The sequence below is a fragment of the Felis catus genome, chromosome F1, assembly GCF_018350175.1.
Source record: "Felis catus isolate Fca126 chromosome F1, F.catus_Fca126_mat1.0, whole genome shotgun sequence".
Classification (NCBI taxonomy): Eukaryota; Metazoa; Chordata; class Mammalia; order Carnivora; family Felidae; genus Felis; species Felis catus.
This window is the reverse complement of record NC_058384.1, coordinates 43,100,423-43,112,674: the sequence shown is the minus strand read 5'-3', so window position 1 is coordinate 43,112,674 and position 12,252 is coordinate 43,100,423. Positions and strand designations below refer to the sequence as shown.

Sequence of the window (12,252 nt, the reverse complement as noted above, 5' to 3'; positions counted from 1 at the left end):
GCACCTGTTTTCAGCGCCTGGTCCGTCCGCCCTCGGGTACTCACGCGCCCCGCTGGTTCGGTAGCGCTCGGAGGGGAGGCTGGGGTGGCTGCTGCCCACCTCGTTGATGGCAATGACCCGGAACTGGTAGTTGACGTATGGGGACAGCTGGAGGACGGCGGAGTTGACGCTGCCCGGGAACTTGGAATGGTCATGCCAGACCCCCGGCTGGAACTGGTCCTCTTCGAACTGGACGACGTAGTCTGAGGGGGCAAGGAAGACGGCGCTGTTTGGGAGCTGAGCTAGCAGAGTTCTTCCGCCGAGTACTCCCTCGTGGCTTCCGCTAGTCTTTATCATCTCCCTTGGGTGGGCAAAGGCGCGCGCAGATTCCTCCCAAGACACCGAAAGGGGAACCGAGGCCTCCGTGTGCTCTGGGAACAGCCCAGGGCGCGTGTCAAGTGGGACAGAAGCAGGACCAGAGCCCCGGTCAAAGCCTCCGGCTGCTGCCAGAGACCAGGCTGCCATCCCTCCCTCGCTTCTGGATCGGAGCGCGGGGCCCCTGGCTGACCTGTGATGGGGCTGTTGTTATCGTCCCCTGGGATCCACGTCAGCCTCACGCTCCTCTCGGCCAGGTCGGTGAGCTCCAGGTCCCGGGGTCGGTCCGGCCGTCCTGGCAGCAGAGGAAGGACACAGCACGCAGGACTCCCCAGTTAGAGGCGTCCCGTCCTTGTGCTGGCCCCAGCCCTGGACACTGTCCTATGACGGGTCCCTGATGGGCTGTGGTCACCGCCAGCAGGAATCAACCCTGGCCTGCCCCATTCCGTCAGGGGGCCGAGGTAGAACAAAGAGGAGACTCCAAATCCCACCCCCACCCCCAAAGCATCAAAGGATGTAGGGCACAGAGAGAACTGGGACCGACCTATCCCATTTCTGCGGATGCTCTTGGGTGCAAGTGTTTGGAAAATGCCGCCCTTTTCACGAGACCCATGCTTGTGACCCTTAGGAAAGCTGGCAAGGAAGTGTGGGGCTTTGTCTCCTTTTCTCTGGATAATTACCTTCTACTCTGCCAAGGCTTTGAGGGGGCAGGGGTCTGGGAGGGTGTCTGGAGTGCTGAGTGAGGCAGACCGGTTAGGCGCAGGGGAGGGACAAAGGCAGAGGACCGGGCCAGGGAGGAGACAGGGACTTAGTCTAGAAGTTTCAGCGGTGGACAGCAGGACAGAAGCGCCCCGCAAACATCCAAACAGGGGTGGGGGAGGCACCTTTGGGGGCTCCAGTCTCACCGGATTTCCTCAGTGGGTGTGAGGGCCATCCTGGCCCGGGGGTAAAGCTACCTCACCCCTGACCGGGGTGGTACGCATGCCGTTTCCCCACCCTGGCTCCTCGACCCAGTTATTTCTAGATTCTGGCTGGTTGCTGGGAGGATCCGGAAGGTGAGTCACCCGAGCCCACGTTCGTGTTTGTGTGCACACGTGTAAATGCAGAGTGTGAACAGGTACATAGCAGCCGATGTGGAGAGGCCGCGAACGAGATGGGCCTACGGAGAACTTGAAGCGGGTGGGCCTTCCCGACAGCAGCCTACACGCTTCTGCGGCCAAAGCTGTGGGGACAGAACGGGCCACCACCAGGAAGCGGTGAGCATGGCCACAAGTAGGGGATGGGGTGGAACAGCAGCCTCAACTGTGAAAAGCGTGGGAAGCCCGGAGTAGGGCTGCGGCGGGGCTGGGAGGTGTGGGCGGGACCCTGGGGAGTGGGGAGCGTTACCCGCTTGCCTACGCATCGCACAGCCTGTCCTGTAGCACCTTCCTCCTCGGGCTCCACCCTCCCCGCTACCTAGAGAAGGTTCTGGCGAGGGTCCCGTGATTAGTACGAATTACCTTTGGGCAGGGCAGCCAAACGGTTAGTTGGAGTGGCCTGATCAGCTGCAAAGGTAAGACGGGTTATCCAGGTTAGCAGGTTATCCAGGGTTACAGGTGTTCCAGAGGATAGGAATAGGCGGCCGAGGCTTGAACAGCTGCCCCGGGCTGAGGTGTTCAAGGCACAGCTTCACCTGCCCTTCCACGGAGACCCCCCCCCCCCCCCGCCATGTCTTATAGAGGTCGTCTTGTTTCCTCCACGGCTGGCGTGGGGGCAGGGGGACTCGTCTCCTTCCCATCCCAGTGCCACCGTGTGCCTAGAACCACCGTCCCCGGCAGCTGTGTACCACCACCGCAGAAGAGACAGGGTGGACCAACAGCAGGGGCAAAGGGACGCCCAGAAAGAGGACAGAGGTGATGAGGCGACACCAGAGGATGTGCCTCCCTGGATGGGAAAGGCTACCTTCCTCTGGGGTTAGGATGGCTTAGTATTTACAGTCTGGCCCGGACACAGGGCAGGACGTGATGGAATCACTTTTCTAAGTGCACCGCGTCCTGTGAAATCCCCTCAAGAAACCAGAGGTGGGAGGGGGAGGGAGGCTGGCAGAGGGTGTTCCCAGAATAAAGTCAAAATTCAGTCTCGCTTCGACGATGGACTGTTTTCACTGGCGTAGCGGTAGAGAGGCAGCTGTGAAGTTGGTAAAAATGATCACGAGAAGAACCCCCTGTCCACCTTCCCTCTCTCGCTCAGGAACCCTTCAGCTGAGGATTTGGGCGAGTTACTGGTTCCACTCGGGAGGTACGGTGTCCAGCCCAGCACGTTCTGAAAGGAGCAGTTTCCTAACCCTCAGATCAAATGGCAGGAGACCACCGTGCCTGACCAGCCCGCTGACCACAGGCAGGGCCCTGGGAGCCGTCCAAGGCCCACGGCTTCTCTGGCCTCGGGAAGGGGTGGCGGGGGCGGGGGGGAGGTCAGAGCGCGTGTGAGCGGTGGCAGTTACCTAGCACAGTAAGGTAGGCCTTGGCCAAGTCTTGGTCCAGCTCAGTGCTGGCAACGCACGTGTAACTCCCCTGGTCTCGCTCAGCCACACCAAAGATGGTCAGGGAGTCGTCCTCCTTCTTCATCCTGCAAGGGCACCAGGGAGGGGTCGGGAGGAGGGTGAGCGGGCAGACAGTGGGGGGCTGGGGGGGAGCCCCGGGCACTGTCTGCTTTCTCCCTGGAGCGGGGGGTGGCAAGTCAGAGAGGGGAGCGTCACAGGCCGGCCTGGGCAGCCACAGCCCCTCCCAAGCGACAGGAGGCCCCCCTCTCAATGCTGCGAGAGAGGCACGGTCCTCACTGTCACCTGGCACCTTTAGGTGCCTGACGGAGGGGGAAGGGGAAGTGGGTGAAGCAGAAGCGGCCCTGATCCACGTTCCTTGCTCTCGAATGCCCCAGTGGCCATAACGTCTGTGTCTTTCCTGTGCTGCACTCCCCTCCCAAATTAGGACACAGTTAGGTCCACGCCTCAACAGGCGGGCTGGTATCCCTCCTCTTCCCCTACTTCTGGCTCTCACTTGAGCCCAGGCCAGTCTCGCACCCAGGCTCAGGCCAGGCGCCCTGGGCTCCTCTGAGCTCTCTCCTGCTGAGGGAGGTGGGCACCACGGAGCAGGGTGGGCTGGTGGAGCTCTGGGCTCTGCACAAACACCCCCGGGGATGTTAGAGGGTACAACAAAGAGCCCCGTGGAGGAAGGCTTGGACCAGCCATTCCCAACATGGACTGCACATTAGAGACCCCCGTGGGGACTTTTAGACACTTTCAATGCTTCCCCTCCCCCTACATCACTTAAATCTGGACGCGGGAGGCTGGGGTGGTCTGGTAAGAGTCTAAGTTGCCTATGGGCTCGGACGCCCCACGGGCACTCTGGTGGCCGGCGACTCGGGCTTGCCCTGCCCTCTGCTGGAGAACAGGGGCACTGCAAGCAGGTCTGAGGACGTTGCCGCCAGCCTTGCCGAGACTTGCAGGGAGGAGGAGAGCATAGGGAGGAGGAAAAGGGGGGAGGAGAGAGTGGAAGAGAGGAGGGAAGAGAGAAAGGAGTGGGAAAAGGAGGAGAGAGAGAGGGAAGAGGAGGGGACAGGCAGAGAGCTGGGGGGAGAGGGAGAGAGGGACCCGGGGTTGGGGAGTCACTAATGCTGCCACGCCCCTCTACACCCACGACACAGGTTCCCTGTCCCTGGGTTCCTCAGTGCGTCGCCAAGAGCAAGGGGGAAGGAAACGGTCCCAGACTCGTGGCAGGGAGAGAGAGGGAAGGAGCGGAAACCTGTTTCCGATGTAAAGGGGCTCGTCATCCTTCAGCCAGGAGACCGTGAGCTTCAGGGAGGGGTCGTGCTTCACCCGACACTCCAGCTGCACCGTGGTGCCCCTTTTGGCGACCTGGTCCTCGGGCATCCGGTAGATCCTGGTGGGGTCTGTGGAGAAGCCGAGGGAGGTCGTCACTGGCGTGGCCTCTGCCCACCACCCCACGTGGCCTCACCGTGTGACGCGCGTGACCTCAAGGTTAGACCGACCACGGAAGGTGGAAGAAGGTCACATTCAGTTATATGAATGAATGATTCCAAGTAGTAAACAACCCCCAAGTCCTTTCTATCTGGCTTGGGAATAGATGATGCACTTTCTGGGGTGTAGTGGGGTGTTGGTGGGGTCTCGGGCTTCCCCCTTTAATTCCACATGGACCAGGCCGAGAATGGCTCGGTGTTCCCAGCACCCAGGCCAGCTGGAAACCCTCGAGGACACACAGACGCACAGGGAGGGTCCCATCAGGGATCAGACATTACGTGTGGTGCATTTTCAAAGGGAACAGCGCACGGGAATCGCTCTGCGACGATGGCTTCCTCGCCTGTCCCCACGCCGCCCTCTGCCTACCAACCCTCTCCTTTACCTTTGACCTCCAGGCGGACCTGGTTTTCAGCTTTGCCCAGGATGTTGGTGGCGACGCAGGTGTAGATGCCTTGGTCCTCTTTGCGGATCATCTTGATTTCCAGGCTGCCGTTCTCATAGACATGGTAGTTGCCACCATCCAGGTTGCTGCCTTGCCCGTTCTTAAACCTCACAACAGAGCAGCACAACACGAAGCATACTGAGAGGACTGGCCCAAGGGAGTGGGGTGGCAACCTCTCGAGAGGCTGTGCGGGCAGCCTGGAGCCTGAGCCCCGCAGGGTCCACCTCCAACCACTGGGCGACCCTGGCAAGTCTCTAGCCCTCAGTTTTCTTCTCTGCACAATAAAGGAGGGCACCTGGGTGGCTCAGTCGGCTAAGTGTCCAACTTTTATTTTTTTTAACGTTTATTTATTTTTGAGAGACAGAGACAGAGCATGAGTGGGAGAGGGGCAGAGAGAGAGGGAGACACGGAATCGGAAGCAGGCTCCAGGCTCCGAGCTGTCAGCACAGAGCCCGATGCGGGGCTTGAACTCACGGATCATAAAAATCATGATCTGAGCCGAAGTCGGACGCCTAACCGACTGAGCCACCCAGGCGCCCCAAGTGTCCGACTCTTGATTTCGGCTCAGGTCATGATCTCATGGTTCATGAGTTTGAGCCTTGCATCGGGCTCTGTGCTATCAGCAGAGCCTGCTTGGGATTTTCTTTCTCTCTCCCTTTGCTCCTCTCTCTCTCTCTCTCTCTCTCTCTCTGTCTCTAAAACTAACTAAATAAAAAATAAACGAGGGGGCTGACCTCAGTGATCTGCCAACTTCCTCCTGGCTTCCACCCTTTAAGGTTCCCAGGTCTTACTGAATACCTAATGTGGACCTGATGGGAACGGGCACCATAAGACAGGACCCCAGGGGGGACGCCTGGTCTCCTAGAACTTACCATCGGAGTGTGGGGATGGGAGACCCAAAGAACGGGCAGTCCAGCCGCGTCCGGTTGTACAGGATCACCCTAATGAGCTGGTTCCGGGGTGACAGCATCCGAGGGGGCACGTCTGCAAGTCCCGGAGAACGGGTCTTGGCTGGGGAGGTCAGCTTTTCCAGCTACCAGCCCCCCAGTTCTTCTAGGTGCCTCGGTGGCATAGCAGCTCTCCAATCCCCAACATCCCTTCCCCTGTCAAACCTCCTCCTTTAAGGAGCCTCTCAGGGCTGGGTGAGGAAGGAGGAGGGTCACTCATCTACCCTCAGCCTACGCTACATCTAGTCCGGCTTTTGCAAAGGGCCTCCCCAGATTATCCAGCAGGTTCTATAACTCCCTCTCCACAACCCCAAGGCATCTCCCGGTCGCCTCTGCCCTCTCCCTGCTCTGGGAGGGACACCAACGGATTCAGAACCATTTCCTACCCCCAGGACACTGAGAACGCAGGCAGAACTGGCCTGGATAGTGGAAGGGGTGAGACAGGTCCCTCCCCGTCATCTGGAGGGGGAAAGGGCCCCAAACCGACTTCTAACAGGGAACTAATTGTCCACACATCCAGATCCATGGGTCCGAAGTCCCTCATCCTCCCCAGAAAATTCATCTTCAGTGTCCATGCTTCCCCCATCCTGCCGCTCTCTTACCCCACCCAGCCTGGCTGACCTCTGGAGAAGAACACCCAGGGAGGCTGCACTGAGGGCGAGCGGAGGGGTGCACTCACCCAGGACACTGACGAAGGCGTTGGCCAGCAGGTAGCCGTGCTCGTTGGACGTGTTGCACTGGTACACAGCCCTGCTGCTGATCTGGGTGTCCCGGAAGATGATGGTGTCCCCGGCCACCTCGCGGTTTGGGTTGGGCGGTGCCGCTTCAGATAGGAAAGACGGTCCACGTGAGCAACAGGAGGGGCAGGGTGGAGGGCACTTGGGGCTCTGGCCAGGGCCCCCTAGGACGGCCGGGGTGCTGCGGAAGAAGCACCAGAAGTCCCGGCTTCCGGCTCGACTGCTGCCTAGCTGTGTGACTTTGGGCCCATCATCAAACCTACTGGGGTTTGTCCCTCAGTCTGTCCCATGGGACTGCGAATCCCCGCTCCTCCTATTCAGCGGCTGGGCAGACGTGGTTGACAGCATAAGCCGCGGCAACAGAAAGGGGTCTGAATTCTAACCGCATCACCTGCCGGCTTTATTCAGTTGCTGTAAGCTCCAGCATCCTTGCGTGCGGGATGGGGATGATAGGTCACCCCGCGGGGCTCTCAGGAGGGTGACCTGAGATGTTATGCATGCATAAACTCATCAGCAGAGGCCTGGCACACGCAGATTATGACGGTCGTTATTCTTTTAATCCAATGTGTGCACACCCAAGTGTTTTGAAAAGGACAAAGGAAAGTACAACCGGATGGGACCTACCACCTTCCCATCCTCTGAGCAGAGCATTCTTCAAACATTCAGAGTTAAACCCATAAGCCAATGTCTGTTGAAACTGAATGAGTCCCTAGGTTTGCCAAAGCTTCCTGATCTTTGCGAGAAACGTGTCCTAAACCGAGAGAGAACATTTGCTCCCACGGTTCTTCTAGTGCGGCTGGCTTGTGATGCAGACAGCGGGGGCTGAGGAGTGGCTGTGGGGTCTCAGTCCTGCTCACATGTCAGTCTGGGACTGGGACAAACCAATAAATCTTTCTGGGCCTCATTTCCCTTCTCTGTCAAACGGGGGAGGATTACTCCCATCCCACTCTGAGGAGCTTATTAAGAGAATGATAATAAACATTTAAAAAAGGGGGGGTTGGGGCGCCTGGGTGGCGCAGTCAGTTAAGCGTCCGACTTCAGCCAGGTCACGATCTCGCGGTCCGTGAGTTCGAGCCCCGCGTCGGGCTCTGGGCTGATGGCTCAGAGCCTGGAGCCTGTTTCCGATTCTGTGTCTCCCTCTCTCTCTGCCCCTCGCCCGTTCATGCTCTGTCTCTCTCTGTCCCAAAAATAAATAAATGTTGAAAAAAAAAAATTAAAAAAAGGGGAGGGCGCCTAGGTGGCTCAGTCGGTTAAGCATCCGACTTCAGCTCAGGTCATGATCTCGCGGTCTGTGAGTTTGAGCCCCCGCATCAGGCTCTGTGCTGACAGCTCGGAGCCTGGAGCCTGCTTCGGATTCTGTGTCTCGCTCTCTCTCTGTCCCTCCCCTGTTCATGCTCTGTCTCTCTCTGTCTCAAAAATAAATTAAAAAACATTAAAAAATTTTTTAAAATTAAAAAAAAGAGAACGATAATGAGCTGTATGAATAGTTTTCTAGAAGTGTAAAGAATTTCCACTTCCCATCTTTCTCTAGAAGGTGACTTTCTGCTCTAAGATTCCTAGGCTGGACCGGGTGCCTTGGCTTGGATGGTCTGTGAACCCATCCAGCATCGCTCAGACCCACAGCAGCAGTGGGCCGAGGGCCACCCCAGGTCTGGCCCCTCAGGCGCCACTCCACAGATAGCAAGTGTCAGCCCGGAACTGGGGAATCAGCAGGAGGTAAATGAAGACACGGTCAGCATCCTTATCACCCGTCCCCGAGTCCCCACTCAGCAAAAAAGGCACAAAGAAGTCAACGCCAGCAACTTCAATGCCTCCTTCCCTGGCAATTCTCATGAAGCCCACTTTCCTCTCAGTCACTCCCCTTAAGTGACTGGTGACCTTTCCAGGGCCAAGGCTCAGTTGCAAGTCCTGGGCTCTGCATTTATTTAATGGTGCTGTGAAGTCTGGTGCCTTTGTCTGCCCTGTTCCCAAAGTGCTGTCAGGACACAATAGCAGAGGGCAGGCGGTGTCCGTGTCTCTGCCTGTGCCCAGTGGAAGGACACTGACGGGTGGGGGAGGGGGAAGGTATGCGCTCAGCACCGGACGGTGCGGGCATGCTGCACTCTCACGGAGATCCACAAGGACATTTTCTCACGTGAACGCAACTGGCGAGAATATGACGGGAAAACTCGACCAACAGCCCCAGCTGGCAGGGGCCCTGGAATCACCTACTCCAGCCATCGGGCAGGATGCAATTTCCCCAAATCTGGGCGTACTCATTAACTGTGCTGGCGCGTCTCTGCTGTCATGGGGAGGTTCTTCCTCACTTCCAACCTGCTTCTCATTTCGCCCTCAGCAGAGAGCGGGGTCTGGGGAACTACCGACAGGTTTCCTGTTCTCTCGCACAAAGGTGAGGCAGATTTCCTGTCTCTTGAGATGTCCACAGGGATGGGACGCTCCAGAAGCAGCAGCCAAGGGGCTGTTCTTTGACTTCACTTCTGGGACCACTGGGGCTGGCCCAGAGGGATGGGGATCTGGAGCCTCAGCAGAGACAGGAGAGACAGCGGAGTCGGGTGAGACCACGGCTCGTTACTTACATTGCAAAGGTTCCCCGTTTACCATCCACTGGACGGTGGGCTTGGGGTTCCCATTGGCTCGACACACCAGTCTCCCGTCCTCGCCAGGAGCCAGGATAAGGTTCTTGGGTTCGTCCAGCCAGTAGGGAGCAGCTGGAAGACAAACACAGTGCAGGCAGGGGGGTTAGACGGCATGGGGCAGGCCAAAGACACCAGACCGGCTCCCTCTAGGAAGGCAGGAGCCCCTGGGTGCCAGCTCCAGGCCCTCACCACCTGCCCAGGGCTCATCCTCATGGGATGACTCAGTCCAGCCTGCCTTTGGCTGGCTTGGAGCCACAGATGCCACCCGGTCTATTTTGAGTTCGCAGAACAATAGTTCTAAACTGGGGCCGCTCGTTAGAATCCTCTGAAGAGCTTTTAACAAACACGGACACTGGGGCCTGTCGGAGACCTATTAAGTCAGAATCCTCAGGGGAGGAGGCTGGGGCAGCAAATGCTTTTAGAGCCCCACAGGTGTTCATGATGTGCACCCAAGGGCTCGAGCCAGGGAAGGTGGTCAAGTGCGCACGGGGCTGGCCCCTCTGGGTTTCTATGGCTATCACTGCAAGATCTGACCATTTAGAAAAGACCTCGTATTTATTCTTTTAGACACTGGGCTCTGGTTAGGGCAGAGCTGGCTAGCCCTTCTAATTGTGGACATGTGGACTTTTTCCTGAGAAGTTCCTTTGCATCGGATTGTCAAAGGTCTTGATGCCCCCAACAAGGTCAAGAACCCTCGGTCCGAGTGTCGTGCTGAGACGAAAGTCACAGGATCAGCTGACCGCATGCTACGGAAGTTCTTGTACTATTGGCATCAGACCTCACCATCCCCACCGTCCTTTCGGCCCCGGGCTGAGAGGCGACTGGTGCACCCTACCACCTGTGGCGGGGACCCAGAAAGGCACGTGCTTCACTGCCCGCGATAGCTCATGGGGGCCATCCGCGCTCGGGGGAGAGGGAAGTGATTTTTTTTAAAAAACAATTTGGGTCGTGATAATTCCCCATTTGTAAAAAGAACCACACACAAGTACACAGACAGCACAGGGCCAAAACGACACGCCGTGAATTAAAATGCAAAAGTAAAGAAAGACAAGGCTCTGGGTGAAATCCAAATGGACCATGGAGGTACATTCTTGTGGAGGGAGCCCTGGGCACAACAGAGAGGTGGGTGATGGTCAGGGTGGGTCTCTTTCCCTTAGTACCCACCGTGCACACACACACACACACACATTCTCTCTCTCTCTCTCTCTCTCTCTCTCTCTCTCTCTCTCACATCCACGGGGTGACACCGTCCCTGGCAGGTCACTTACCACGAACCAGAGTGTTGCTGGGTCTCCCCTGCTCACCCGGCCCGCCCCCCAGAGGGAAGGGTGGTCGTGGCATGTAGGGCTGGCAAAATCAGCATAATGAGAAATACACACAACGTACCCTTTACTCTCACCGAGATCGTGTGCCGGATGCTGCCCATCTTGTTGGAGGCCAGGCAGAAATACTCTCCAGAGTCCTCCTCGGAGACGTTGGTGATGCGCAGAGCCTTGTTAAAGTTCTCAAACTTGGCCTTGTCTGATGGGAGGTCCCCACCTTTCTTGTACCACGCGATATCCGGTGTTGGGCTGGGAGAGGGACCAAGCGGGAAACACGGACTCATCACCAGCTGCGGCCCTGCTGTTCTTCTACAGAGTCTGGGACACCCAGGTGACCTTAAAGTGGACTTGGGCCCAGAAGGACGCGTGTCCTATGAGAGCTGACCTCTCCCATACAGAGGGGACGCTCGGCCGCAGAGCACTGAGGGACTTACGTAAAGTCACGTGAGGTTCTAACACACGTCCAGGATGCCTACCCATCTCCCTTCCCCATTACCCATGAAGGAAACAGCCAGAACGGGATGGAGAGGATGATGTTTTGCCCCCCAAACCGTGGCAAGAACAGAGCGTGCACAAACCCCCACCCGCGTCCTCCCGGAGGGTGGCCAGAGGTGGGGGTGTGAGCTGTACGTACACCCCGGAGGCGATGCACTCCAGCACGAGGTCCATGCCACGCAGTACCATCTGACTGCTCGCCGTGCCCTGGGGGTACATGAAGCTGGGGGTCCTTTCTGCAACTCCTCGGGCTGAAACAGGATAGAAGGAGCTCTCATGAGCCTCTTGCCCAGAGGGTGGACCCAGCTAGGCCAAAGCGGTCAGGCTAGAAAGAAGTGTCATCACGCCCCCTGCTTACTCCCTTACCCTCAGAGGCACCAAGCCCCGGACCCTCCCAGCTGAACCCCCCCCCCCCCAGGGGCCGGGGCATCATTAAGAGAGGTGTGTTAGGAAGCGCGGGGCTCCTCGGCCCCACTGGCACATGTGTGTGAGCACATCTAAGTTCTGAAAGGCTCTGGCAGGAGGAGCCCGGCTTCCTCCCTTGTTAGGAAAACCCCTCCTTCCCGGGAAGGGAGGAGGGGGCTGCCCGGGCAGTGAGCAGTTTATTCCTGGAGCATCTTGTGTTGGGACCCCAGAGGCCAACGCGGTGGCCACCACCGGGAGGCCGTCTCAGCAGCAGCGGATGAACGAGAAGACCTGTATTGGGCCACAGGACAGACAACCTGCTCTTTGCGACCCTGGAGACAAGGAGCTGGGATGAAGCCACAGAGACCCAGATGAACAGTCAGAGATGCAGGAAGCATTATTAATGGCTTAGCAAAGACATGGAGAGAATGAATGAGCAGAGATGACAGGAAATCACTCTGGGGCCAAGACCATTCTGCTTCTTCGCTAATGACTCTGGAAGGGGGCTGGGAGGAGGGTGTTAATTGGATGTGAGAGACTGGGGGAGGGGGAGTGGGGAGTGGCAGCCAAGATGGAGGAGGTGATCTACAATTCAACTAGGCGGGAGCAGCCATCAGTGACGTGCACGTGGGTTTGGAAGGCCCGGTGGCTCGCGGACATCGACACGGCCAGGATGGCCGTTTGGCTGTGGACGGGGTCATGCAAGTCTGGGCACACCCCCAGCACAGCGGACCCCACCTTACCTGCGCCTCACCTCTCCCTGGGAGCTCTGTGCCCAGTAAGACGGAAGGGAGAAGAGCAAGGGTTTTCCCACCAGGAGCCCCAAAGCAAAGGGAAGCTGGAGGAGGCACCCCTGCCCAGAGGTGTAGGGGTCTTAGACTCAGCTGGAGAGGTGAGAGGAA

General features: G+C 58.0%; 1 protein-coding gene across 18 annotated transcripts in view; it reads right to left on the bottom strand.

Annotated features, from left to right (window-relative positions):
• NFASC (neurofascin) overlaps positions 1–12,252 on the bottom strand; it is a 183,556-nt gene that overhangs the window by 40,422 nt on the left and 130,882 nt on the right. For 13 of the 18 annotated variants that reach the window (XM_023247774.2, XM_023247780.2, XM_023247779.2 and 10 more), the window contains 11 exons: positions 11,085–11,196; positions 10,515–10,699; positions 9,069–9,200; positions 6,435–6,578; positions 5,681–5,792; positions 4,749–4,915; positions 4,131–4,278; positions 2,834–2,958; positions 1,854–1,898; positions 548–649; positions 45–242 (listed from right to left, as the gene is read on the bottom strand). In XM_023247774.2, the coding sequence (XP_023103542.2) occupies positions 45–242; positions 548–649; positions 1,854–1,898; positions 2,834–2,958; positions 4,131–4,278; positions 4,749–4,915; positions 5,681–5,792; positions 6,435–6,578; positions 9,069–9,200; positions 10,515–10,699; positions 11,085–11,196 (1,470 nt within the window). The remainder of the gene's footprint in view (positions 1–44; positions 243–547; positions 650–1,853; positions 1,899–2,833; positions 2,959–4,130; positions 4,279–4,748; positions 4,916–5,680; positions 5,793–6,434; positions 6,579–9,068; positions 9,201–10,514; positions 10,700–11,084; positions 11,197–12,252) is intronic. The other 5 variants (XM_023247776.2, XM_023247787.2, XM_023247788.2 and 2 more) reach the window with 1 other exon arrangement.